The sequence below is a fragment of the Pituophis catenifer genome, unplaced genomic scaffold, assembly GCF_029215685.1.
Source record: "Pituophis catenifer annectens isolate HBS135680 unplaced genomic scaffold, rPitCat1.0.hap2 SCAF_1, whole genome shotgun sequence".
Classification (NCBI taxonomy): Eukaryota; Metazoa; Chordata; class Lepidosauria; order Squamata; family Colubridae; genus Pituophis; species Pituophis catenifer.
This window is the reverse complement of record NW_027256881.1, coordinates 42,188,987-42,215,731: the sequence shown is the minus strand read 5'-3', so window position 1 is coordinate 42,215,731 and position 26,745 is coordinate 42,188,987. Positions and strand designations below refer to the sequence as shown.

Below are 26,745 nucleotides of genomic sequence, written 5' to 3'. Positions count from 1 at the left end.
TGGAGCTTTTCAAGGAAAGAGTGGACAACCATTTGTCTAATGTGATGCAAGGGCTCCTGCCTTGGGCAGGGCATTGGGCTAGAAGACCTCCAAGGTGCCTTCCAGCTCTATGATTCTATGTTCACTATAAAGGTTTCCTGGAAAATCTGTGAATCAGCATACATTTCAGACATCATGAAAGAAATTAGAAAAGTAAAAAAAAAATATCCTCCCCTCTCAAAAAACCAAGAAAGGTTGGTTGTGTGGTCATCTGGATGTAGAAGACACCTGGGAGAACCTTTGAAATAGGAGCCATGATGAACTTTTTGGGAAATGTAACAACCGCAAAGCTTTGCTAAGTGACCTTTGAATGGTTTTGCATTATTTTTGTGTTGTATTTTGGGGAGAAATATAACTCTGTGTGTATGTATAGTATTATCAAAGTCAGAAATGAAGGCACCTCATCATGAGATTTTTAATACTTAGTATAAACAGCGGTACACAATATTTGTCTCATTTACTTATTTGTATTGATAGGCAACTGCAATAATTAACAAAAGCACATTGAAGTAGAATTAGAAAGAAAGAAGTTTGCCAGAAAAGCTGTCTTCTTTCTTTTACTCCCAACCCTTTTTGCAACTCAAAGTCCAGAATAGACGCTTGAGGGAGAAGGAGCTACCATGTATTTTACTGCACATTTAAGTTGGCCAGTACCATAAGGCATTATGCTGGTAGCTTCTGTTACCAGGGTTACCTAGGATGTGGATTCTAGTAGCTCTTAGAAAGTATAAAAAGAGAGTTGTTTAATCTGGAAGCATCACTAAGCAGAGAGTTTAGGAAAAACTTAAGATTTTCTGGTGAGTGAATTGCAGACTGGAATATCAATCCTTAGTTTGCTCTTCCCTTCTTAAAGAAGAGAATGGATTGAGATCTCTCTTCATTCAGGCATTTTAAACAGTGAATAAATTAGAACGTTGGTATGATCAGGTAGAAAGATGACCACCCTTAGCCTTCAGATTTGGATAATGGAATAGAGAATGACACACTTTTCTGTTTAGACCAGGGGTCCTCAAACTTTTTAAACGGGGCCAATTCACGATCCCTCAGACTGTTGGGGGGCTGGACTGGCTGGGTGGACGTGGATAAGTTATCATGTGACTGGGCATGGCCAGGTCATCATGTGACTGGATTGGTGTGGCCAATTTAGCCCTCCATTTTGCCAATTTAGCAGTCCATTAAACAATACACAGCAGCCCCGTTTTCTATAGTCTTCTTTTTAATACTGCATTGAAGTTTTTGCTCTAGTTTTTTTTTTTTTTTACTGGGGGCCGAGGTTGGCAATGCCTGGGGAAGGAAAGGGATGCTTTCCACAGGTCTCATGGCTCTATTTAAAGGGCCAGCTAATGTCATTGGTGTTGGGAGATTCATGTTGGGATGAGAAGGCACGAGTGAGGTGGCGGCTGCTCTCACTGGTAACTAAGCCCACCACGCCAATTTGCGGGCTCAGTTGCCGCCAAGAGCAGCCACCGCCTCGCTCATGCCTTCTCATACAAAAAATAGCCGGGTTTTGCTCCAATTCTTTCCACCACAGCCACACAGCCTTTTCTTCCAATTTTAGCTATGAATTGCATCCGTGGTAGCCCAGCACTGCAGTCCCACTTGCTCCAATCCGCAGCTTCTGCTCACGTCAAAGAGCCGGCGGCTGGGCGGGAAGAGGACAAGGACGGGCGCAAGGTGATGCACCGCTTCCAGACCAGTCCGGTGGGTGGGTGAGCAGGCATCCTCAGGGAAGAGCGCTGCACTGGGTGACACATCTCCCGGTTGCAGGCTGGATGCGGGGCCCGAGGCAGAGGGGAGGGCGAGCGTGTAGCAGGCACCCGGAGGCCCCACGGAAGCCGAGAAGCAGGCCCGAAAGGCGACTGAGGCTCGCCGTCCACAGACCCCCCTCCCCAAGGGTGCCATTCAACCTAGCACAGCGGGTCCAGGGCGGATTTCCCACCCCACTGTTGGCCTTACTTTCCAGTTTTATCCCATGGGGCTCACAGAGCTCTGGTCACCGCGGCTGCCCATGAAAGTAAGGCCTGTGCTCGGTCGAAGAGTGCGGGCCAGCGGGGAAGCCAGCTGGCAGAGGAGTGAAGCAGGCAGCACAGCCTCGTGCTCCCTGACTGCTGGCAGCCGCCAGCAGGTAAGGCCCAGCAGCTGTGGAGAGTCTGGGCAGGGGATAAGATGTGGGCTGGGGGGGGGGGAGACAAGCAGCAATGGCTCGCCTTCCTCTCTACCACCAGCCACGGGAGAAAAGGAAGAGTAGGTGGGGATCGGGGGTCATGGCCAGCTGGGAAAGCTGAACTGCTGCCCAGCCCAGAGCAACAAAAGGCAGCTGAGCCTCACCGTGTCCACCCCCACATCCCTGAGACGCCCCTTCAGCCTAGTGCAGTGGGCCTAACAAAAGGCAGAAGAGATTAAGAAGAGGTGGCAAAATTACACAGAAAAACTATACAAGAACGAGTTTAACATCCCTGATACCCACGATGGGGCACTGACCTTGAGCCAGAAATCCTAGAATGTGAAGTCAAAAGGGCCTTAGGAAATCTGAGCAACAACAAAGCTAGTTGAGGTGACAGTATTCCAGCTGAGCTATTCAAAATCTTAAAAGATGATGCACTGAAAGTGCTACACTCAATTTGCCAGCAAATTTGGACACTTCAATAGTGGCCACAGGATTGGAAAGGATCAGTTTACATTCCAATTCCAAAGAAAGGCAATGTCAAAGAATGTTCAAACTATTGCACCATTGCACTCATTTCACACGCTAGTAAGGTTATGGCTAAAATCCTACAAACTTGGCTCCAGCAGTATGTGGATCAAGAACTACCAGAAGTACAGGCAGGATTTCGAAGAGGCAGAGGAATTAGAGATCAAATTGTCAACATATTCTGGATCATGGAAAACGCTAGGAAGTTCCAGAAAAACATCTACTTCTGCTTCATTGACTATGCTAAAGCCTTTGATTGTGTGGATCAAACAAATTGTGGCAAGTTCTTAAAGAAATGAGAGTACCAGACCATCTTATTTGTCTCTTGAGAAACCTATATGCGGGTCAAGAAGCATCAGTGAGAACTGGAGAACTGGAACATGGAACAACTTATTGGTTCAAAATTGGGAAAGGAGTCCGGCAAGGCTGTATACTGTCGCTCTACTTACTTACTTACTAACTTTATTTGATTTATATACCGCCCTACTCCTGAAGGACTCAGGGCGGTGAACAGCCAAACAGTAAAAATACATAGATACAAAATTTAAAAACAAAGTAAAATCGAATTAAACAATTTGGCCCAGACAGATTAAAACACCCCAATCATTTAAAAACCGATTAAAATTTGCATAATTAAAAAGAGGGAAAAGATTAGGCCAGGCCCGCCTGGTGGAATAAAAAGGTCTTAAGAGCATGGCGGAAGGTGTGCAGATCCGGGATCCTCTGTATCTCCGGGAGGAGCTCGTTCCAGATAGTAGGTGTCCCCACAGAGAAGGCTTTCCCCCTAGGGGCCACCAATCGACATTGATTGGCCGACGGCACCCGGAGGAGCCCCACTCTATGAGAGCATACCGGCCGGTGGGAGGCTATTGGTGATAGTAGGCGGTCCTGTAGATAACCAGGTCCTAAGCCATGGAGCGCTCTAAAGGTGGTAACCAAAACCTTGAAGTGCACCCGGAAGACCACTGGGAGCCAGTGCAGCTCGCGCAGGAGAGGTGTTACATGGGAACGCTATGTTGCTCCCATTACCACCTGCGCAGCCACACTCTGTGTCAGTTGGAGCCTCCAGGTGCTCCTCAAGGGGAGCCCCACGTAGAGAGCGTTACAATAGTCCAGGTGGGAGGTGACGAGGGCATGAGTGACTGTGCGTAGGGAGTCCCGATCCAGAAAGGGACGCAACTGGCGAATCAGGCAAACTTGATGAAAAATCCTCCCGGTCATGGCCGACAAATGCTCTTCTAAAGACAGGCGTGAATCCAGGAGGACGCCCAAGTTGCGAGCCCTCTCCGGGGGGGCCAATGATTCGCCCCCAATAGTCAGCGATGGCGCCAACTGACTATATCGGGACATCGGAAACCACAGCCACTCGGTCTTGGGTGGGTTGAGCCTGAGCCTATTCCTCCCCATCCAGATCCGCACGGCCTCCAGGCACCGGGACATCACTTCAAAGGCATCGTTGGGGTGGTCCGGGTTGGAGATGTCATCAGTGTACTGGTGGTACTTCACCCCGAAACCACGGTTGATCTCGTCCAGCGGCTTCACATAAATGTTGAACAGGAGAGGCGAGAGGACCGACCCTTGCAGCACCCCACATATGAGGGGCCTCGGGATCGATCTCTGCCCCCCTGCCAACACAGACTGCGACCGGTCAGAGAGAAAGGAGGAGAACCACCGCAACACAGTGCCTCCCACCCCTAATTCTTCCAACCAGTGCAGCATGATACCATGGTCGATGGTATCAAAAGCCGCTGAGAGATCTAACAGGACCAGGACAGAGGAGCACCCCCTGTCCTGAGCCCTCCAGAGATCATCTACCAACGCGACCAATGCCGTTTCCGTGCTGTACCTGGGCCTGAAGCCCGACTGGAACAGATCCAGATACGTCGTTTCATCCAGGTGCTGGGGGAACTGTTGCGCAACCACACTCTCAACAACCTTTGCCACAAAGCGAAGGTTGGAGACTGGACGATAATTAACCAACATTGCCGGGTCCAGGGAAGGCTTCTTGAGGAGAGGCCTCACCACCGCCTCTTTCAAGGCGGCGGGAAAGTCACCCTCACCCAATGAAACATTTATTATCCCCTGGAGCCAGCCTCGTGTCACCTCCCGGGAAGCCAGCACTAACCAGGAGGGACATGGGTCCAATAAACAAGTGGTCGCGTTCAGTCTGCCTAGAATCCTGTCCACGTCCTCAGGGATCACAGGATCAAACTCATCCCAGATAACATTCTTAAGACCTGCCCCAGTCCCTCCCCCTGAGACTACCCAGTCGGAGTCCAAATCTTCCCAAATCTGAGTGATTTTGTCATACAGATACTGAACAAAATCCTCAGCTCTACCCTCCAAGGGGTCCTCCCGCGCTTCCTGGTGGAGCAGGGAGCGGGTCACCCTAAACAGGGCGGCCGGGCGGTTATCTGATGACGCAACAAGAGCAGCAAAATAACTACATTTCACTGCTTTTATCGCCACTAAGTAATTCCTAATATGAGATCTTACCAGTGTCCGGTCCGATTCAGAAAGACTGGCCCTCCAACTACTCTCTAGGCATCTTTTCCGGCGCTTCAACTCCCTCAGCTCCTCAGTGAACCGAGGAGCCAAATGAGATTGGCGCCGGGTCAGAGGCCGCAAAGGCACGACCCGATACAGAGCTCCAGCGGCCGCCCTATCCCAGGTGGCCACTAGGTCTCCAGTTGAGTCGTGTGCCAGAGCCTCAGGAAATGGCCCAAGCTCCATCTGGAACCTGTCAGGTTCCATCAGGCGCCTGGGGCGGAACCATCTTACCGGCTCCGCCTCCCTGCGGCGGGGTGCAGCGGTTCGAAGGTCAAGACGAAGGAGAGAGTGATCTGACCATGACAAGGGCTCGGTAACTATATCCCCTATTTCAAGGTCACTCAACCACTGTCCAGAGACAAAAAGCAGATCCAGCGTGTTTCCCCCCGTGTGGGTAGGGCCATGAATTAACTGGGTCAGGTCCATAGCTGTCATGGAAGCCATGAACTCCCGAGCCACCTCGGACGCCACACCCACGGACAGCAGGTTGAAATCCCCCATGACCATAAGCTTAGGGGTATCAACCGCCACCGCGGCGATGACGTTGAGTAGCTCGGGCAGGGCTGCTGCCACGTGGCAGGGAGCCAGGTACGTGATCAGCAAACCCATCTGAACCCCGTGACCCCATCTCACGAGGGATTCACAGCCGGCCGTCTGAGGAACAGTGGCCTCCCTCGGTCTCAGACCTTCTTTAATGATAACCGCAACCCCCCCACCCCTACCCTGTAACCTTGGCCGATGGAATGTGTGGAAACCTGGTGGGCATATTTCAATGAGAGGGACCCCCCCTCTTGTCCCAGCCAGGTTTCCGTAATACCTGCCAAGTCCGCTCCCCCCTCCTGAACAAGATCACAAATGAGGGGGGCTTTATTTACGGCAGACCTGGCATTGCACAACATCAGCCGAAGGCCAGGGCCCTGAGGGTCTGCGCAACCTGGAGAACGAGTGGAGTTTTGGGGGCCGGAGTGCACCACCGCTCGTAGATAGTGGGTGCGTGCTCCTCTAGCACGATATGGCCCCCTGCTCCCGCCATATCTATCCCTCCCACCCACAGTACTGATGGTAGAAACTTTATCTGGATATGCTTTAGTCCCCCCCTCGACCCCGGCCCCCCCACCCTCCATGCCGTGCTTCACAGCCATATCCGGCCCTCCCCTTAGTGGGTTATCCCCCATACCCACAGCCCTACTTCTAATCCAACCCTCCCCCCCGGAACCCCTTAAAAAATTGGTTAAAATTCATATAAAACACCCCTCAACCCCCTCTTCGCGGCATGCCACCTCTCTGGGTTCCAAAACTCGTCATCGAGGTAGGCCTTCGATAACGTAGAAGGCCAGGCCTGCGAGAGGGGGGAGTCTCGCAAGGCAAAAAGCTCAGCCGGTGAGTACATCCCTAAAAGTCCGCCTGGGGAAGATGGAATGAGGCCAGGGATTCAATGATGATGAGTTTAAAAAGGTCTGTCTATTTAACTTATACAGAGTACACCATGAGAAAGCCAGGGCTAGATGAATCAAAAGTTGGAATTAAGATTGCCAGGAGAAATATCAACAACCTCAGATATGTAGATGATACCGCTCTAATGGCAGAAAGTGAAGAGGAACTAAAGAGCCTCAACGCGGGTAAAGAAGGAGAGTGCAAAAGTTGGCTTGAAACTCAACATTAAGAAAACTAAGATCATGGCATCCAGCCCTCTTAATTCCTGGCAAATAGATGGGGAAGAAATGGAGGTAGTGACAGATTTTATTTTCCTGGGCTCCAAGATCACCGCAGATGGGGACTGCAGCCAAGAAATTAAAATACGCTTGCTCGTGTGGAGGAAAGCTATGGCGAATCTAGACAGCATACTAAAAAGAAGAGACATCACCCTGGCAAAAAAAGTGCGTATAGTCAAGGCTATGGTTTTCCCAGTTGCAATGTATGGACCCAATGAAAGTTGGACCATAAGAAAGGCTGAGCGCCAAAGAATTGAGGCCTTTGAACTATGGTGCTGGAGAAGACTCCTGCGAGTCCCTTGGACTGCAAGGTGATCAAACCGGTCAGTCCTAGAGGAGATCAACACTGATTGTTCTTTAGAAGGCCAGATCCTGAAGATGAAGCTCAAATATTTTGGCCACCTAATGAGAAGGAAGGACTCACTGGAGAAGAGCCTAATGCTGGGAAAGATTGAGAGCAAAAGAAGAAAGGGACGGCAGAGAATGAGGTGGCTGGATGGAGTCACTGAAGCAGTAGGCGTGAGATTAAACGGACTCCAGAGGATGGTAGAGGACAGGAAGGCCTGGAGGAACGTTGTCCATGGGGTCGTGATGGGTCGGATACAACTTTGCAACTAACAACAACAACAAAAAGTCCTTGCCCAGTAGTCTCATGTAGATATTAAATAGGGAGAGCAGGCGAGACCGAGCTTTATGGCATCCTGTGATCTGTCTCTCTCAACCATTTCTATCTCTGCTCTGTCTGAGCTCAGTAACAAGTATAATGAAAGCTATACCATGACTGTCCCAAAGGTACTTTCAAAAGGCAACTGGACTTTCTTTGAACTGAACTGTTAAGTTCAGTTGAGAAGTAAAACATCTTCAAGGAAAAAACAAAGTCCAGGAGTTTTTTTGAAAAGCACCTTTGGGACAACCATGACCTGGATGACTGAGAATCTCCGTAGAATCTATACTATGATCCACTTCTCCCAAGACACTAAAATTTTGCAGCCCAGTCATCTCAAAGCATTTCCCTAAAGTAGACAAAAAGAAAGGGTACAGTGTGATGTTTTACGACACCGTAAATTCACACAGTTGTTAATTGATCGGTCCATAAACCCAGGACTAAAGATTAGGGAAATACTGTTCAAGTAGCTTTAAAGCATTTTAACAAGTAGCCAATGCATGCTGCACTCTAATTAAATAAATTAGACTATTTAGTGACTATTATTAGACTATTTAGCAAGACTATTTAGTGGATACATTACTAGCTCACTACTTTTTATATTTAATTTTTAATTAAATTAAATTTTAATCAGTTATTGGGTAGAGTATAATAAAATGGAATGCTTTTCATTCAAATGGAATGTTTTTATATGAGTGGAGAGGTACACTCATTTGAGTGAGAAATGCTTCTAAAGTAATACTTTATAAAGACAAAATTTAAAATGATTATGAGAGATTGAAGGAATGGTTTGGAAATAACAAAATGAAATTTCATAAACACAGAGGACTCCAAAGTACAGAAAGTAGGACAGCTTGGCATCGTTGAAAAAGTCATGTGATTTGAGATTTGAAGAACTTGGAAAAGTTTAGACTTGAGAAGATGATAGAAGATATGATAGCACACTTCAAATAGCTGAAAGGCTATTGCAGTGAAAAGTGTCAGGGTCTGTTTTCTGCTATTCCAGATTGCAGGACATAGAATAGATTTAAGTTACAGACTGACAGATCATGATGAAATCTTAGGGTGAAAAAGATTTCCTAACTGAAAAGAGTTTGACAGTGGACACAAGAGAGATGTTGGACTCCTGTCCAATGAATGTATTTGTGTGAGACTAGACAGCCATTTATCATGGATGCTTTAATTTGGAATTAGTAAGGAGTTAGCTAAAACGATCCCTTCCAACAGACAGATTCTGAGAGTTTTTTTTTTAGACGAACTGGAATTTCCGTTTTGTTTTATGTTGTGTCAAAATTAGGCTTCATACTATGCTTAATATGTATTACTATTTTTGTAATTTTTAAAAATTTTATAGAAAGAATAGGGAAAACAGAAAAAGAAATGTATGTATTGTGCTCTATAACAAGGCATTGTTTGATATATAATGCATTTTGCAGAAAATACAGGAACTTGCATGAATTCAGATTGAATGTTTATTTGCAGACCATGCAGTTTATGAAAATATTCCAAAACTATTTTTTTACATTAGAAAGCACTATATTTTTCAGTGTCAAGAATTGTATTTTGCCTTCACATAGTAGCTTGGATCCCCTATAAAAACTTAGAAGAATTAAAATTAAATCTTTAAATAAATGATTTGAGTTAGATTAATTGTAGATGGATGGATGGGGATGGGGATATAAAATAATTAATAGTCTTTCCTTGTTGAATATATTAACTTTTATCTTTTACCGCATACATATTAAAGTGTCTATCCCCTGTTCTTAGTAAAATCCATAGATCTAATATTTTGTTCCATTCAGCATCATATGCAATTAATTTCTGCAATGCCACGTTTTTTCAGTGTGCTGATAAATCCTCTGTTATACATTCGGAGGCCAGAGGATTGGAATAAGAGGGAAGGGATATTAATGTGGAAAATGAAATTAAAGAAAAGAGGAAATCTGCTTTTTCTTAATAGCAAATTATTGAGGGGTGTGATGAAGTCTTAGTCATGCTCTTACAGAAATTAACTGGCAAATTCGTAGCATTAAGTGTAGGGTAAAAAGCAGCTGCAGTGGATAGCAGTGTTTGTAAGCAAAAAAGGGAGGGGACAGACTGGTTTCAGAAAGCAGCAGCAATACATTGGAAAATATTTTTGCACAGCTTGCTGATCTTATTTTTTCAATTCTCTGTCATTTTAGTAGTATATCTTCATATAGCCAAAATTTATCAGCAGTCTATAGAGATTAAAGTATATCCAACAAGTATCAAAACTCTTTATTTATCACCTGGATTTTTGCAGCTCATTCCTGTAGCCTAATGGGTTATTCACCTCTGTTTTATTTTATACAGGTTGTATAAATTAATATTTCTGTTATGAAATACTTTTTCTCATTGGAAAGGAGAGAAAGTAATTCCAATCTGTTCTAGGCCTTCCTACAAAGGCTTTGAAATGGTTGGAGAAAAATAGTCTTTTTTTCTTTCAGATATAATATTTATTCTGATTAATACAATAACTAATTATAGAAATTTTCCCTTTGAATTTAGTAATGTTGCCACAATGGAGCATACATTTGGGTTATTCATTATTTGCAAATCATCTAAAGCTACTAAAGCTACCGTATTTTTTGTAGTATAAGACGCACCGGACTATTAAGACACACCTACCTTTTTTGGTGAGGAAAATAAGAAAAATCTGCCTCTGCCTCCCAGCAATTTTGCCTCATTGCAGCAAACAGCCTGCTTTACTTTCATTTTCGATATGCTCCCAGCAACTTACTTCCTTGCAGCAAGCAGCAGAGGCTGAGTCTGGAGGCTGATCCAATCAACTTGTGCTAATTAGGCTGTGCTGAAGCTGAAACGAGCTGTTTCTTCTTGCGGCTTGCTGCAAGGAGGCAAATTGCTGGGAGGCAGAGGCCAAAGGGTGGGGGCCAGTGAGTGGGCGGGGTTACATTTGGTGTATAAGACGCATCCAAATTTTCACCCCCTTTTGGGGGGGAAAGGTGTGTCTTGTACTCCAAAAAATATGGTATTTTAAAGCTAGCGATATATTTTGACTTAGATTGGTCCTTTACTTCATTGACTTGATTTAAGGGTATTTTAGTCTATCCTAGAAGAGAGCTGTACCATGAATAGTCGGTTTTTCAGTGACAGGGTACCCGGTCAAATTATTTGAAAGTTTTGATGTAATGTTAATAAAGCCTTATAAAGAAACCTTAATATTGTATGTGTCTGAAACTGTAATAAAGATAGCAAAATAATGCATTCCTAAACTGCAAATTCATTCTGCAATATGATGTTCTAATTAATATTATCTCTTTTCCTAGGAAATTCCAATTTACAGGAAGTACTGCATTCTGCATGATTTGAAGGCTTTCAAGTTTAATCTGTTCTATGCCTGTTGGCTGAAGGAATGTAAACCATAAATTTTTAGAACTGAACAAAAATTGGCAGTAGTACAGTTAACAGGTAAATATTTCTTGATGGTTAATTAGATGTAATAGCATACATAACTGATCTCTAGCTGTTGGAACTTAATTTATTCATAGACTATGTTTGGAACAGGTATGAGCCTAAGATGTTCTGTTTTCTTATTCTCTGCCATATTTATGAGTTTTCAGTTTCAGCATCGTTCTTAATTGAAGTCCATTAGCTTCAGATTTACAAAAATACAAATAATCCTCAATTTACAACTACAATTGGGATCAGAATTCTTTTGGTAAGCAAGGCAGTTAAGTGAATCATGCCCAATTTTACATCCTTTTTCCCATGGTCATTAATCAGATCAATGTAGTTAAAGGAATCACAGATTGTTAAGCGAGCCCAGCTTCTCTCATTGACTTTGCTCATCTGAAGCTGGCTGGGAAGGTTGCAAATAGCAATCACCTAACCTCAGGACACTGCAACTCTTGTAAATACATGCTAGTTGCCAATTGCCCAAATTTTGACCATGTGACCATGGGGATGCAATAGTTTTATTTATTTATTTAATTAATTAATTAATTGAATTTTTATACCGCCCTTCTGCTGGACTCAGGGCGGTGCACAGCCTAGAATAAAAAACATCCCAATACAAAATTTAAAATTTTAAAAGAATTAAACAAATTTTGGCCCAAAATTTAAAACTTCCCAACTAAAATCCATTTACAATTAAAAATATCTAAAGGGGGGGGTTACGCCTGCCCAGCTTGATGAAATAGAAAAGTTTTGAGGGCACGGCGAAAAACACGGAAATCTGATATCCTCCATATCTCCGGGGGCAGGTCGTTCCAGAGGGCAGGTGCTGCCACAGAGAAGGCCCTCCCCCTGGGGGTCGCCAGCTGACATTGCCTGGCTGATGGCACCCTGAGGAGTCCCTCTCTGTGGGCGCAAACTGGCCGGTGGGAGGCTATCGGCGGCAGAAGGCGGTCCCGTAAGTACCCAGGCCCTATGCCATGGAGCGCTTTAAAGGTGGTAGCCAACACCTTGAAGCGCACCCGGAAGACCACCAGAAGCCAATGCACCTCGTGCAGGAGGGGTGTCACATGGGAGCGCCCCATCGCTCCCATAATCCCCCGCATGGCCGCATTCTGCACCAGTTGGAGCCTCTGGGTGCTCCTCAAGGGGATCCCCATGTAGAGAGCATTGCAGTAGTCCAGGAGGGAAGTGAAGACTGATCACAGTCTTTTAAGTGAAGACTGATCACAAGTCACTGATGTCAGTGATGTTGTAACTTTGGTCACCAAATGAATGGCTACCTGTATAATAGCAGTTGTAACCTCTGATAGTTAAACAATATTCTTCTGTGCATCATATACCACTGATGGTTAACCTTTTTGGTGCTGAGTGCCCAAAGCACGTGTGCAAGTGTGTGAATGCACATATGTGTGCCCGAATCCCAAAATGCAATTTGAGCATCCCCCCCACGCATGTGCCCCCTAGTGCATGCATGTGCATCCCCAGCGCATATGCCCCAGCCCCCTTGCGCATGCACCCTTAGGCCCCGTTTTCACTTCCAGGTTGGTGCACGAGACTTTCCAGGCCCAAAACGGCATGGAGGGGCTTTGCACAGTGCCACTGTGTCCCGTTTTGGGCCTGGAAAGCCTCCTGCATTAACCTGGAAGCCAAAACACAGTGGGCGGCTACTTGCGGCATTTGTTGGTGCAGCTGGGCACGACTCTGTTCCAAGACAGTGGCCTGCCGCTGCTGCCGCTGCCTCTTTGCTGGTGTGAACGGCCTGCCACTGCAGCCTCTTTGCCTCCTCAAGGCGCCCCCCCCCCCATGCCCAGTTTTGGGCCTGGAAAGCCGCCTGCACCAACCTGTGTATGCGCCCCGCCCCTGCGCATGCTCAGCAGAGACCCGAAGACCAGTTGGCCGGCGAGTTTCATGCACGTATGCATGGTGGAGCTGGGCTGTGGCGACGGCTGGCGTACCCGCAGAGTGGACTCTGTATGCCACCTGTGGCACGCATGCCATAGGTTCACCATCATGGACATATACCATATATTAACCAAGTTTTAGATGTTTTTTTGTCAGTCAGGAACAATTCTATCTATTATGTAACTCAGTGTATGTAAGTAAGCTGATGTTGTGAGGAGGGTTATTTGGGACTGATCTTTGATTTCTGAACACCATTGATACATAGAATATTGTAGATGCCATCTAGTTTATACTATTGATTTGAAAAGATTGATGTTCACTATATCCTTTGGAATTGTCTGATCTGTAGATTCTTTTTAAATATGTTGGCTTTGGGGAAAATATGTACTGTTTTCAGGAATTGTAGAAAATGTTTGAAAGAAGTACTGTATTTTGTAAAATGTATTGATACGAGAAGCAGTTCTCTTCAGAGCATTAAAGCAGCCAAATGCATGCTCAAATTTCCAGAGGCGATTGGGGACAGCTTTTGAAGCAGTAGCATAGGCCTTGTAAAAGTTGCAATTGTTTTTATTTTTTGAATATAGCTTTGTGATGCTAACATGATTTACAAAGCACCTATTTCCACTGCTTTACAGAGCCCTATAGTTAAGTTGTTGCAAGATATGGCTGCCTCTTCCCCCCTCTTTTTTTTTTTTAAAGCTGTGCTAAAAAGGAAATTGTCTGAACTCTAGATGTTGGGCTACTAAATGCTATTTTAATTACCATGAGTACTGTTTTAACCTTTATTCTTATATATGAGTTCACATGCTTGTGTTCTGTTCAACTATTACTGATTACAGTTGGGAAGTATGTATATGTATCTGCTACTTCATACTTAAAATAGGAGAATAAGTAAAAAAAACTATGCATATTAAAACTACTGTGGCTAATTTACAGATATGACATGCAGATGTAAGATGGGATTTGTGATTTGTACATTTTTTATTATTTAGTAACAAAAAGATAATTACTGTGTATTTCAATGTTTGGGCTATTTTGTCAATAGGACGCTCTAGTCAGCTAAAACAAACATTTTACATTCATTTTGAAAAGCTAAAACTAATGCTAACTAAGAAAGCTGGTTGAAAGCCATTTGTTTCTTTAAAATGGACCTGGGTATGTACGAGATCGCCTTCTGCCACTGATAGCCTCCCACCGGCCAATACGCTCCCACAGAGAGGGATTCCTCAGGGTGCCGTCGGCCAAACAATGTCAACTGGCAAGACCCGGGGGAGAGCCTCCTCTGTGGGGGCACCTGCCCTCTGGAATGAACTGCCCCCGGAGATCCGTATGATCCCCGATGTACGTACCTTTCGCCGTGCCCTTAAGACTCTTTTGTTCCAACAGGCCGGGCTGGCTTAGGAAATGAATTTTAATTGGGTGTCTGTCGTTTTTAATACAAGGCCAAATTTTTATATATTTTAAATTGTTTTTTTAAATTTTATGGGTATATGTTTGTTTTAATATGGCTGTACATCGCCCTGAGTCCTTCGGGAGAAGGGCGGTATAAAATTTTTAATAATAATAATAATAATAATAATAATAATAATAATAATAATAATAATAATAATAATAATAATAATAATAGTAGTAGTAGTAGTAATAAAATGGAATGGGTAAGGACTGAATAGAATTCTTGATAGAGTGCATTCTATAAGAAGGTTATATTTCCCAAGTAGTCTGAAATAATTATCATTATTTGGCTGTTTTGAAAGACTTTGCATAGCTGGACTTTGCTTTTCCTTGTTTTATGTTGTATTAGGATACTTACTCTACTCAGGATCACATTTTCTTTTGCAGATATCTTTGTAAATTAGGAAACATGGGCGCATTTTTGGATAAACCAAAAACTGAGAAACATAATGCTCACGGGGCAGGAAATGGCCTGCGTTATGGCCTCAGCAGTATGCAAGGCTGGAGAGTTGAAATGGAAGATGCTCACACAGCTGTTGTAGGAATTCCTCACGGTTTGGAGGACTGGTCTTTCTTTGCTGTTTATGATGGTCACGCAGGATCTCGCGTGGCAAATTACTGCTCAAACCACTTATTAGAACATATCACTAACAATGAAGACTTCAGGGGAACAGAACAGCCTGGCTGTGCTCTTGAACCTTCAGTAGAAAATGTTAAGAGCGGCATCAGAACTGGCTTTTTGAAAATTGATGAATATATGCGCAATTTTTCAGACCTCAGAAATGGCATGGACAGGAGTGGCTCAACAGCAGTGGGCGTTATGATTTCACCTGAGCACATTTATTTTATCAACTGTGGAGACTCACGTGCTGTTCTATATAGGAATGGACAGGTCTGTTTTTCAACACAAGATCACAAGCCTTGCAATCCAAGGGAGAAGGAGAGAATTCAGAATGCAGGAGGGAGTGTCATGATTCAGCGTGTTAATGGCTCATTAGCAGTTTCTCGTGCTCTGGGGGACTATGACTACAAATGTGTTGATGGAAAAGGTCCTACAGAACAACTTGTTTCTCCAGAACCAGAGGTTTATGAAATTGTAAGAGCTGAAGAGGATGAATTTATTGTCTTGGCTTGTGATGGAATCTGGGATGTAATGAGCAACGAGGAGCTCTGTGAATTCGTTAAATCTAGGCTTGAAGTATCGGATGATCTGGAAAAAGTGTGCAATTGGGTAGTGGATACTTGTTTACACAAGGTACGTAAACTTTTCAGACTAAAGATTATTTTGGATGTTCCTTTTACTGTTCAAACTGAACAAAAATTAATTCTAAAAATAGCATAGATTTGTTATTGATGAGTCCACCTTCATGTGATGCAGTCTTACTAAGCATTCACCTGCTTTTATTTGGGCTTGGCAATGTACTTTATACAATCGAAATAGCACTTTTAAATTTTTTACAACCTAGTTTATATTTACTCTTAAAATTTAACATTTATATTTACCCTCGAAGGAGAATATTCAAAATACTCCAAAGTTAGATTCTTTTCTGGAAGCAAAGGCAATATTGTTTCTTCAAGAAAAAAAATGCTTGGAAATTGTGCTTTGGTGCTCATTGTTTAATCTCTTCCCCTCCCCACTCAAACCAGTATTATTACCATTGATTTTTCCAGGATTTACATTTGATAATAATGAAATTCACATTACTATTTAAAGTGCATTTATAGCCTTTAGGGTAAAGCTTTAAAATTTCCAGAATTAATGATACAAAAATTTATATATATTCAAATTGCTCATTATTTGTAAACAAATAATATCCAATCTTCAGTTTTCTAAAACTCTTAAGTAGAATGTAACACAGATGTTTTATATTTGATGTTTTTTAAAACAGAAACTCATTTTCAAAGTGTTAATAACTCAAATATTTCAAGTATCTAAAATTATTTAAATGAATTTCAGTCCTTCATATATTACAAAATTGTAGTGGAAGAATCATAAGTGAGAAAATCCACTACATTATGCCAATAATTAGCTATGTAGCTTCCAGTTGAGAACTTCAACTGACAGGGAGTTTGTCACTAGGTAATCCTCAACCTATGACCACAATTGGGAATTTCTGTTGCTAGGCGATGGATCCATTAAAGTAATCACATGGTCAAACTTGATTTTTATGGTCATTTATTGTGGTCGTTAAGCAAATCCACCTTACCCAATTAATTTTGCTTGTTGGAAACCAGCTGGGAGGGCCACAAACTGCTATCATGTGACCATAAGTCACTGCAACTGTTGTAAATGCGAGCCCATTAACAAGCACCTGATTTATGATCATGCAACTTCATGGGTGGTAGAATTGTCATAACTTTCAAGATGAGCCACTTTTTCCAAAGCCATCATAACTTTGTATTATTATTAAACAAGTTGTAAATCAGGGATTACCTGTATTGTAGTCACACTGTTTCTTTGCTTAACATTTATAACTGGAAAAGTACTATATTCAGCCAGAACCCTTTTCTTTTAATTTCAACTTGTTGATTCTCGTTAAGGATGTGCAAAGCTCACTGATACTGGAGGAGTCTAGAACAACCACATAGATAGATTTTTATTATTGTAAACTGCCCAGAGTTACCCTGTGGTAAAACGGGCAGCCAATTAATTTTATAAATAATAAATACATTCCAATCCCCTATCAGAATGTGTGAAACTTCCTGTCAGACGATGCTATTCTAGGGGTGAATGTTCTATTCCTAATTCAGTGAACTTTGCATATTCCTAGTCCTTGCCTTGGTCAAGATATTAGAGCAAATTTCCTTCCTTTGGCACATGACCGCTATTTTGTAGATCCCTTCCACATTTTTTCTCCTTTGCAAGTTAAACCTACCTGCTCTCTTAATAATTCTTCATAGGGCTTGGTTTCCAGATCCCTTATTCTAGTAAATATCCTGTGAAACCACTCCAGCTTCTTCATGTCTCTTTTAAAGTATGTTATTTCTTCTCTTTTACTACACCTATTATTTGGAACAACATTCCCCTCTGAATTCCACATGGCCCTTTTCCTATTCTCTCCACAGACACTGAGCTAGGATAATGTCTACATCTGCTATTCATGATGTAATTTAGTAATTGAGAATATGTTTGCCATCCCAGTGTTTTTTTTTTAATCAACTGTTCTTAAACTACTATATGCTGTCCAGAATTACTGATGAGAATGTGACCTTAATTATTGAAATTATAAAGAAGAATAAGTTAACAAACTGGGCACAGTCCCAAGTAAAATCAGTCCAGTGCAGAGGAGATGAAAACTCTTTTAGCATCTGACATCTACACACAATATTTTTGTGAATGCAGTCCCAGATTATACCACCCTTTTTACCTGTTTCATCTTATTGCGTGCTGATATTCAGGTGGCGGTTGGCTAATTGTCCAAGATCTTTCCATAAGACTGCTGCCAAGTTGGATCCCTGCAGTCCTGTATTGATGTTCTGTATTTGCAATTTCCTATCCAGTTCTCACTACTAAACCTCATTCTGGAGTTGGCAAGGATTCAGTCTTAAAGTTGGGTGAATAGTCTACCTAGTCGGTTGGACTTTGGTTCAGCTCTGCAGCCCTAACTCTCTCAAGTACCTTTCCTCCAGGGAAGATTTTGAAGGCATGCAAAGAAGAAATGGAAATAGTTTGTCTTTATTTTTTTTTGTTAGAAACTGTTTAGTCAATAGCACAATTTAATAGTAGTTTACCTAATTAAGTTTGGCAATCAATTGCACATAGTTTTTGAAATATTTTAATTGAGTAAATATGTAATTTAATACTGTGAAAAGGCTAAGCATTCATCTCAATTATGTCATGTTCTTTTCCTCCCCAAATATAGGGAAGTCGTGATAACATGAGTATTGTTCTAGTTTGCTTTTCAAATGCTCCTAAGGTCTCAGATGAGGCAATGAAAAGAGATGCAGATTTGGATAAGCATTTGGAATCACGGGTGGAAGGTAAGAAGTTGACTTTTCTACTAGTTTTCCCCCCGTTAGATTTTTTTCTTAGAATGGTTGGGGCAACTTGAAACATAAATGGATTAGAACCATGATGGCAAACCTATGGCATGTGTGCCAGAGGTGGCACACAACTGCTCTTTCGGTTCTGTCACATGCATGCACGCCAGACAACTGCTGTCTTCTGAAGTGCGTTCGCCGGAACTCGGAAGAGCAGCTGGCCACCATTCACATGCGCACCAGCCAGCTGCTCTCTTCCGGGTTCTGGCTCGTGTGTGCATGTGCACATGTTCCAGTTTCAGCACTCAGTGCCAAAAAGGTTAGCTGTCACCGGATTAGAGCATAGGAAGGGAACAGAAAACAATGTAGTGAAGGTGCACCTGGATCACCTCAGTCAGAGTAACCTAGAGTAGATGCTGATGCAGCAGTTTGTCTAAGAGCTTGCTGATTGTTCAGCAGAACAAAGTTTCTTATTTTGCAAAATTTAAACTTATTTAAGTTAGACTTGTTAGTTTATTGCTGATGGGAATAGTTTCTTATTTATATAATAGCAGAGAAAACATCTTTCTAAAGAAGAGGAAATGTGAATAGTTAGCTGACAAATACTAGAAAGTTTTGTTAAAACCTAATAACAAACAATGTCAGCTGCAGAATGTGATAAATTATAGAAATACTATGTGTCTACTAAACCTGAAGTCAACATTGGAAATGTCAGTTGTTTGGGGACAATTTTCAGGTTAGTAAAGATGCTTTGTGATCCTAATAACTGGACGGACACAACTTTGCAATTTACTTCCCAATACCAAAGGTGTTTGGCCTTTTGGTTCTGGAATTCTCTGTGTCCACCCCCACTGAGGACAGGTAGGCACTATTTAGTCAGCCCATCCTAGGCAATTGATGGGTCTGTTAAGTTCAAAACGAGCTTGGAGATTTTCCAGAAGCTCTGGATCACAATTTGGTCAATTGTGGTCCAAGCTTGGAATGAGCATATAATGAGGGCCTTGGAATTGGATTGTCCCTGTCTGGACTCTTTTTGCTTGTGGATCCCAGAATGTTCCTTGGCTTACCAAAGAGTTGTGGGAGATCAAACAACAGAAGGGAAACTTATAAATTTGCTGGCAAAAGAGCAAGGCTACAGGTGAGAGCCTTTATTAGGACTTATCTTGTGGCAATAAGAGCAATAAGAGCTCTTATGTCTGCAGATAATCAACTGATGATTCTGTTTAGGATGACCAGATCTCTTCTGGGTAAGGAGGGTTTGGGAGAGCCCATGTTTGACTGCTGTGAAGAGTGTTCTTGGCATCTGTCAAATAAAGTTACTTAACTTTGCATAGCATTGGCTACTGGCTGGGAAGTCCTATGGAAGTGATGGTTGCACATCTGCGATCTACTATGTAGAAGAACCTGAGCTTATTACTCCTAAGGAAATGGATAGAATTATCCTGATTGGTTAAGGGCCCCTGGGAAATAGTATTCAGTGGGTTCATGTGACTATTACCTCATTCCTTGAAGGAGGCATTGATGCATGCACTTCTTAAGAGGTCTTGGATTCAACTCTGTTAAGACAGCTTTTGCCCAATTTCCAACCTATCCTGTTAGGGAAGACGGTAATGGGTGCTCAGCTCACCAAATTAACTGAAGTAGCAGAACCTTTTTAGGCAAGGTTCAGGCCAGGTTATGGCACAGAGATAGAATTGGTTATACTAGTTCTTCTGTGACAGATTCAAGTCAGTATTGGTGGTGGTGGGAGGTGCCAAGCCCAAGGCGCCCCCCCCCCCAATATCGTGGAGTGCCTCCAAGCTTAACTCTTTTCTACCTCCTTTTCAAAATTAACATGATACTGCTAGAGGAGGTTATCAGGCACCATGGGGTATCACCAGTATACTGCTGATAATCCAGTTGCACATCTCTTGCTATTCCTGGCTGCCTAAGTAGCATTGTCCCAGAGTTGTCTCTGTGCCTGAAGGCTATAAATATTTGGGTGGGGAGGAGCTGGCTTTGACTCAGGCATAGCATGACAGAATGGCTATGGGTTTTTGGTTCCCCCTTTATGTTCAGGAATCATCTTTCAGGAATCATCACCTATTGTTACACTCCCACAGGCAGAGCTGGTGCACAGTTTGGGATTGTTGCTGGAATTGCTGCTTTTAGTGGAGGAGCAGCTGGCAGCTATGTTTCTCTCAGTTTCACTTTGCCCCATTCCTGGATTAGGACACCTTGCTCATCCCCTAGTCACTTCCAGGTTGAATTACTGTAATGTGCTCTAAATTAGGCTGCCTTTGAAGACCCATCCAGAAATTACAGCTGATCCAGAATGCAGCGATACATGAAGTTCTGGATATCCTATGCAGGGGTGAAATCTAAAATTTGTTATTACCGGTTCTGTGGGGGTGGCTTGGTGGGTGGGTGAGGGTAATGTGACTGGGTGGGCATGGCCAATTTTTTTTTTTAACTTTTAAAAGCAATTTTTCTACAACCTCTTCAGCCGAAGAGGTTGCAGAAAAAAATGCTTTTAGAAGCCTCTATCAGGCAATTCAGCTGGGATCGCCAGAGGCTTTTAAAGGCATTTTTTTTCTACAACCTCTTCAGCCGACAATCCCAGCTGAGCTGCGCGATCATCAGAGGCTTTTTTTTTTTTTTAACTTTTAAAAGCATTTTTTTGGCCGAAGAGGTTGTAGAAAAAATGCTTTTAAAAATAAAAAAGTAAAAAAAAAATAGCCTCTGATGATCTCGCGGCTCAGCTGGGCATGGGGGGGGCAGGGATTTTTGCTACCGGTTCTCCGAACCACCCGTCTCCATCACTACCGGATCGAGTGATCCGGTCCGAACTGGACCATTGCTGCTTAAGCTGCACTGGTTTCCAGTTCTTTTCTGGGTGCCATTCATGGTGTTGATTACCTTTAAAATGGGTGAAATGCTACTGGTTTCTTTGGTTTGTACAAACCGGTAGTGATAAAAACTATTGGTTTGCCCGAACTGGTAGTATAAAAATGATTTAAAAAGTAAAAAATATTTATTTTTTAAAAATAAAAAAAAAAAAAAAAGTGACTTCCGGTTTGCGAGCTTCGGCGACGGCGGTGATTTTCTAAGACCGCCAGCCCCGCCGCCTGTAGAGCCGCCCCGCGAACGAGGAGCGGCTCGAAAACTCCGAAATCTTGAAGATTGCAGGAGCAGAGACAGCAGGGCACAGGTTGAGCCCCTGTAACCCCCCCAGGGAATTGTTTCTGGGGGTGAAAACAGGAGCGGCTCCCTTCCAACCTGCGGAGACTCCGGGCGGCGTGGGACGATTCTGCCTTCAGCAGAACAAGCCGACAGCAGCAAACTCTTAAAGTGAGAGGAACTAATTCTAACAAATAGCGGAAATACCAACTTGAATCCAGAAACCTGAAAATTGCAAGTATTAGTGCTTTATTGACTTTTTAAATCAAGAGAAAGTGAGCGAGTGAAAGTGATTTGGAAAAAATATGGCGTCCAGCGCTTGAGTTAACGAGCTAGTGAAAGTGAATTTGTGAAGCCTCTCTGCTTTGCTACAAAGTTGAAAAGTTGCTACAAAGTTGTCTTACCTAAAGGAAAACATTTCTTTTTGCTACAACTTAGAGATTTATTTTGTAATATTCAACAAGGGGGTAAAATACCCCCATCTTGGACAACTGCTTATATATCTTTGATACCAAAGGAACAAGTTGGTCCTAAAAAACCAGAGAACTACAGACCAATATCTCTTTTGAATACAGATTATAAAATTTATGCGAAGGTATTAGCCAACAGGTTGATGCCAGTAATTCAAAAAGTGATTCATGAGGACCAAGCGGGATTTATTGAGGGCAGATATATGAAGGATAATGTAAGGCAAGTAATAGACTTATTGGAATATCTTGATAAGAATAAACAGATTTCTGCAGTGCTGGTTTTCTTGGATGCGGAGAAAGCCTTTGATAGAGTGGATTGGAACTTTCTACTAAAGACTTTAAAAAAGATGGGCTTTGGGGACCAATTTATACAGGCGATTTCAGCAATTTATCAAGAGCAAAAAGCACAGATTATTATTAATGGAAGTTTGACGACAGAGTTTAAAATTGAAAAAGGAACAAGACAGGGATGTCCGTTGTCCCCACTTTTATTTATATTAACATTGGAAGTCTTGCTAAATATAATACGGGACTCAAAAATCTTGAAAGGTATAGTGATAAGGCAAGAGGATTATAGAATAAAGGCATTTGCAGATGATCTGGTTGTTACCCTATCACAACCAATGGAATCAATAATCCTGATGAACGACATTATACAAGACTATGGTAGAGTTTCAGGTTTTAAACTGAACTCAAAAAAGACTAAAATGATAGTTAAGAATATGACACAAGATCGTAAACATGAGCTTGAAAGGAGGGCAGGTTTTGAAATTGTACCTAAGGTAAAATATCTTGGAATTCAGGTTGCAGAATCAAATATGAAATTGTTTCAAAATAATTACGAGGTGTTGTGGCGAGAGGTTCAGAAAGACATGGAGACCTGGAAAAAGCTGCAACTGTCTTTACTTGGAAGAATAGCAGCAGTTAAGATGAATATTTTGCCAAGATTTCTGTTTTTGTTTCAAATGATTCCGGTGCTTAAAAGTGATAAACAACTGAAAGTCTGGCAGTCTGGTGTGAATAAGTTTGTCTGGAACGAGAAAAAGCCGAGAGTGAAATTGAAAATTATGCAAGATGTTCCAGAAAGAGGAGGCCTTAAACTCCCAAACCTACAGTTATATTATGATGCAGCAGCTTTAACTTTAACAAGTGACTGGTTTGGAAATAAAAAGGCTGGAATATTGAATGCAGAAAGTTTTGATCTTGAATTTGGATGGCATGCTTATTTATTTTATGATGATAAAGTTGATAAAGTATTTAAAAGTCATATACTCAGAGATTCTTTGATGAGAGTTTGGAAGAAGCACCGACTCAAATGGGATTATAAAATACCGCTATGGCTGGATCTTGGTCATACCTTGTGGAATACAAATATAATGTCACTCGGGGGGTTTTTATACAAAGAGGTTCTTTTTACAGATGCGGGCAGATGGCAGCTGAAGACATTGCAGACACTGTTGGACGAAGGGATTAATTTAACCTGGTTACAATATAATCAATTACAAATGAGATGGAAAGAGGACCAAAAAACTGGTATTATGTTGCATGAGGAAGAATTGGTTAGACATATAAGAGAGAAAGGTCCAATGCATATTAAAAGGCTGTATAATGTTTTGTTAGAAAGAGATTCAGAAACGGAATTAGTTAAAGATTGTATGATTAAGTGGGCACAGAATTTTGAAGAACCAGTGATGCTGGAAACTTGGGAAAAAATTTGGGTTCAGAATGTTAAATTTACACAGTCGCAAAACCTGAGAGAAAATTTTTATAAAATGTTTTATAGATGGCATTTAGATCCTAAAAAGTTGTCATGTATGTACCCTAATGTTCAGCCAAAATGTTGGAGATGTGATTGTGTAGATGCTACATATTATCATGTTTGGTGGACCTGTAGGAAAGTTAAGGTTTTTTGGATAAAAATTTGGTGGGTCATGCAGAATGTTTTGAAGAAAAAAATTCAATTTTCTCCACAATTGTTTTTATTGGGTATAGTTAAGGGTTTCACACGGGGTGAAATAAAACTAATATTGTATATGATAACAGCAGCTAGATTGTTGATAGGTAAATATTGGAAGAATGAAGCTTTGCCTACTATCGAGGAATGGACTTTGAAGATGGCCAGCTTTGCAGAGATGGCGAAGATTTCAGCGTATCTAAAAGATTGTTCACAAGAGACTTACGAATGGGAATGGAAAAGGTGGATAGAATATGTTCAGAACAAATACCAAACCAGAAAGTATCAAATAGCTTTTATTTGAAAATAATGTATTAGAAATATTTTTATGTAAAGAGACAAAGAGGAAAAATTATATAGGGGGAGGGATGGGTTCAGGTTTATATATTAGTGTTATTAGTTATGAGTATGTAATAGGGAAGTCTGGGGGGGGAGGGTTAGGGAGGGTTAGGGTGGATGGGAAGTTTGGGGAGGGAGGTGGGGGGGTGAAAAAAGGGGTGAAAATGTAATTGTAAAACTTTTGCAATAAAAAAAAAAAAAAAGTAAAAAAAAGTTTTCGACCATCACATCTGTGCCACGCAATCATTGGAACCTTTTTTTTTTTTTTTTTACTTTTTTAAAGCATTTTTTTGCTGCCCGTTCAGGCGAGTAGGTAGTAAAAAAATGGTTGGAACCAGGGTTTTTTTACCTTTTCAAAGCATTTTTTTACTACTTGGTTTGGGCAAATAGGTAGTAAAAAGTGCTTTAAAAAGTATTTTTTAAAAAAGTTGGCCACGCCAACCCAGTCACATGACCCACCCACCAAGCCACACCCACAGAACCGGTAGTAAAAAATTTGCATTTCACCACTGCTTTAAAACACTGAATGATATGAGTCCATGTTATTCATGGGGCTGCCTTTCCTGAGGGTATCTGCGCGCTCTATCAGATCTCAATGGGGTGGCTATATGCCAGGTCTCATCCCTTAAATGTTGCCATCTAGCAGGCCCTAACAGTACAGCCTGCCTTCCCAATTGAAACCTTTGCCTTTGGAACACCCTTTGCCCTGACATCAAGCAGACCCAACCTCCTTGCCTTCTGAAAGGACCTGAAGACCTGACTTTTCTGCCAAGTGTTGGAGAAGTGTATATCTGGAAAGTTGTTTTTGGATGTGAAGGTTGTATTGTTTTGTTGGGGCACTAGGTGTTTTATTACAGTATTATGCTTTTTATTATTATTTTTAAGCCCCACTCTGGTTTATCGCTTGGGGGGGGTGAAAGTCCTACTAAGCAGGTATATACAAAAGTATGAAGGCTATTGCTTAACGCATTGTAAGCCCTGAGTCTCCGGAGAAGGGCGGCATATAAATTTGAATGAATGAATGAATGAATGAATGAATGAATGAATGAATAAAATAAGATGGACAGCAATATAAATCTAATAAATAAATCTTTCTGACTTTCCAGTCTGGCTTACAGCCTTGGTATTTTCTGTTGATCTCTTAGAACCAACTATCAAACTTGACACTGCTTAGCTTCCTTTCCCAAGCAAAATTTGTCATTTGCTACAATCTGCTGATACCTTTCTCTGGCGCGCTGCTTGGAAGAATCCAAGACCGTGGGTAGTATCCCTCAGCTTGCCTGAAAACACTGAGTGTATGTCACTTTAAGAACTGTTGACTCCTCCCCCGGTGGCTGGCTGAGGCTCAGTTCCTTTCACTCAGTGCCTGAACGAGTGTCTTTTGGAATTTCCTCCTTCCTTGTTATCCAATTCAACCTATTTTCCATTTATTTTTCCTACCTCCTTCCACCTTCAAAACTGTGAGTTTTTTCCTTCGTTCTACCTCGTCCGATCGAGAGGCAGCATCGCTCTGAAGGCTTCAGCCTTCCGACGCCCCTCCTGGGCTTCTCCCTGCCGTAGGGCTCTGCCTACCACCTCGGCATCTCTGTGAGCCTGGCTCTTTGCCCTGTATAGCCCTCGCCGCCGAGCTCTGCCTCCCATCGGCATCTCTGCGTGCCTCATTAATCGGGCGGTTGGGAGACGCGATTATTTTTCACGGCCCGATACCTCTCCCGCCACCGCCCTCTGCCTTCGCCTGATCGTTGGGTGGCATCCGAGTACCTACCCGGTTGCTCCGTGGCACACTCGGCATCACTTTGGGAGGCGTTTGGAGCGCTCGTCAGCGCTCACACGCAACATGTCTTTCTCTTCAAGAGCGAAGGCGATCCGGCGATCCTGCAGACGCTGCCAGCTACAAAGAGGCCTCCATTACCGAAGTCTCGGGAGTGACGCCTTGCAGGACGTTTTTTCCCGCGTGGCCACCATCTTGTGATTGGCGCCATTTTGTTGCCTCAGAGCCGAGCCTCAGCAGCGCTCTTCATCAGACCTCTGCATTATTAGGAGCCTGCTGTTTCTTGTGGCCTTTGCTCCAGTGTTGTGAGACTCCTTTGCCTTAGACTACTCTCGAGTAGTCCTTCTTCTATATTGCTGACTTGGGACTTTTGACTGTTTTTTCCTTGCCACCCAAGCCTTCCTTCGTGCCTAATCTGTTCAAGCTTTTGGAGGAGTTTTGTTCTTGGGAGTTGTCTTTTGTTCTAACCTGGACTCTAGGATTCCCTTCCCCCCCCATAAAAAAAAAAACAAAACTCCAACTTACCATGGGTGATCCAGATCTTTCTTCCGACCTGGAACAAGGCCAATCTCCACCTAGGATCAAAGGTTCTGACCGTTCTTCGGGGAAGGCACCAAAGAAG

The 26,745-nt window shown here is 42.7% G+C and overlaps 1 protein-coding gene across 5 annotated transcripts in view; it reads left to right on the top strand.

Annotated features, from left to right (window-relative positions):
* PPM1B (protein phosphatase, Mg2+/Mn2+ dependent 1B) overlaps positions 1–26,745 on the top strand; it is a 92,746-nt gene that overhangs the window by 28,456 nt on the left and 37,545 nt on the right. For 4 of the 5 annotated variants that reach the window (XM_070932363.1, XM_070932361.1, XM_070932359.1 and 1 more), the window contains exons 2-4: positions 10,966–11,107; positions 14,837–15,704; positions 18,313–18,430. In XM_070932363.1, coding sequence (XP_070788464.1) covers positions 14,859–15,704; positions 18,313–18,430 — 964 coding nt within the window. In that variant the 5' untranslated portion in view covers positions 10,966–11,107; positions 14,837–14,858. Of the gene's footprint in view, positions 1–1,692; positions 1,714–10,965; positions 11,108–14,836; positions 15,705–18,312; positions 18,431–26,745 lie in introns of those variants that run through there. The other variant, XM_070932362.1, reaches the window with a different exon arrangement.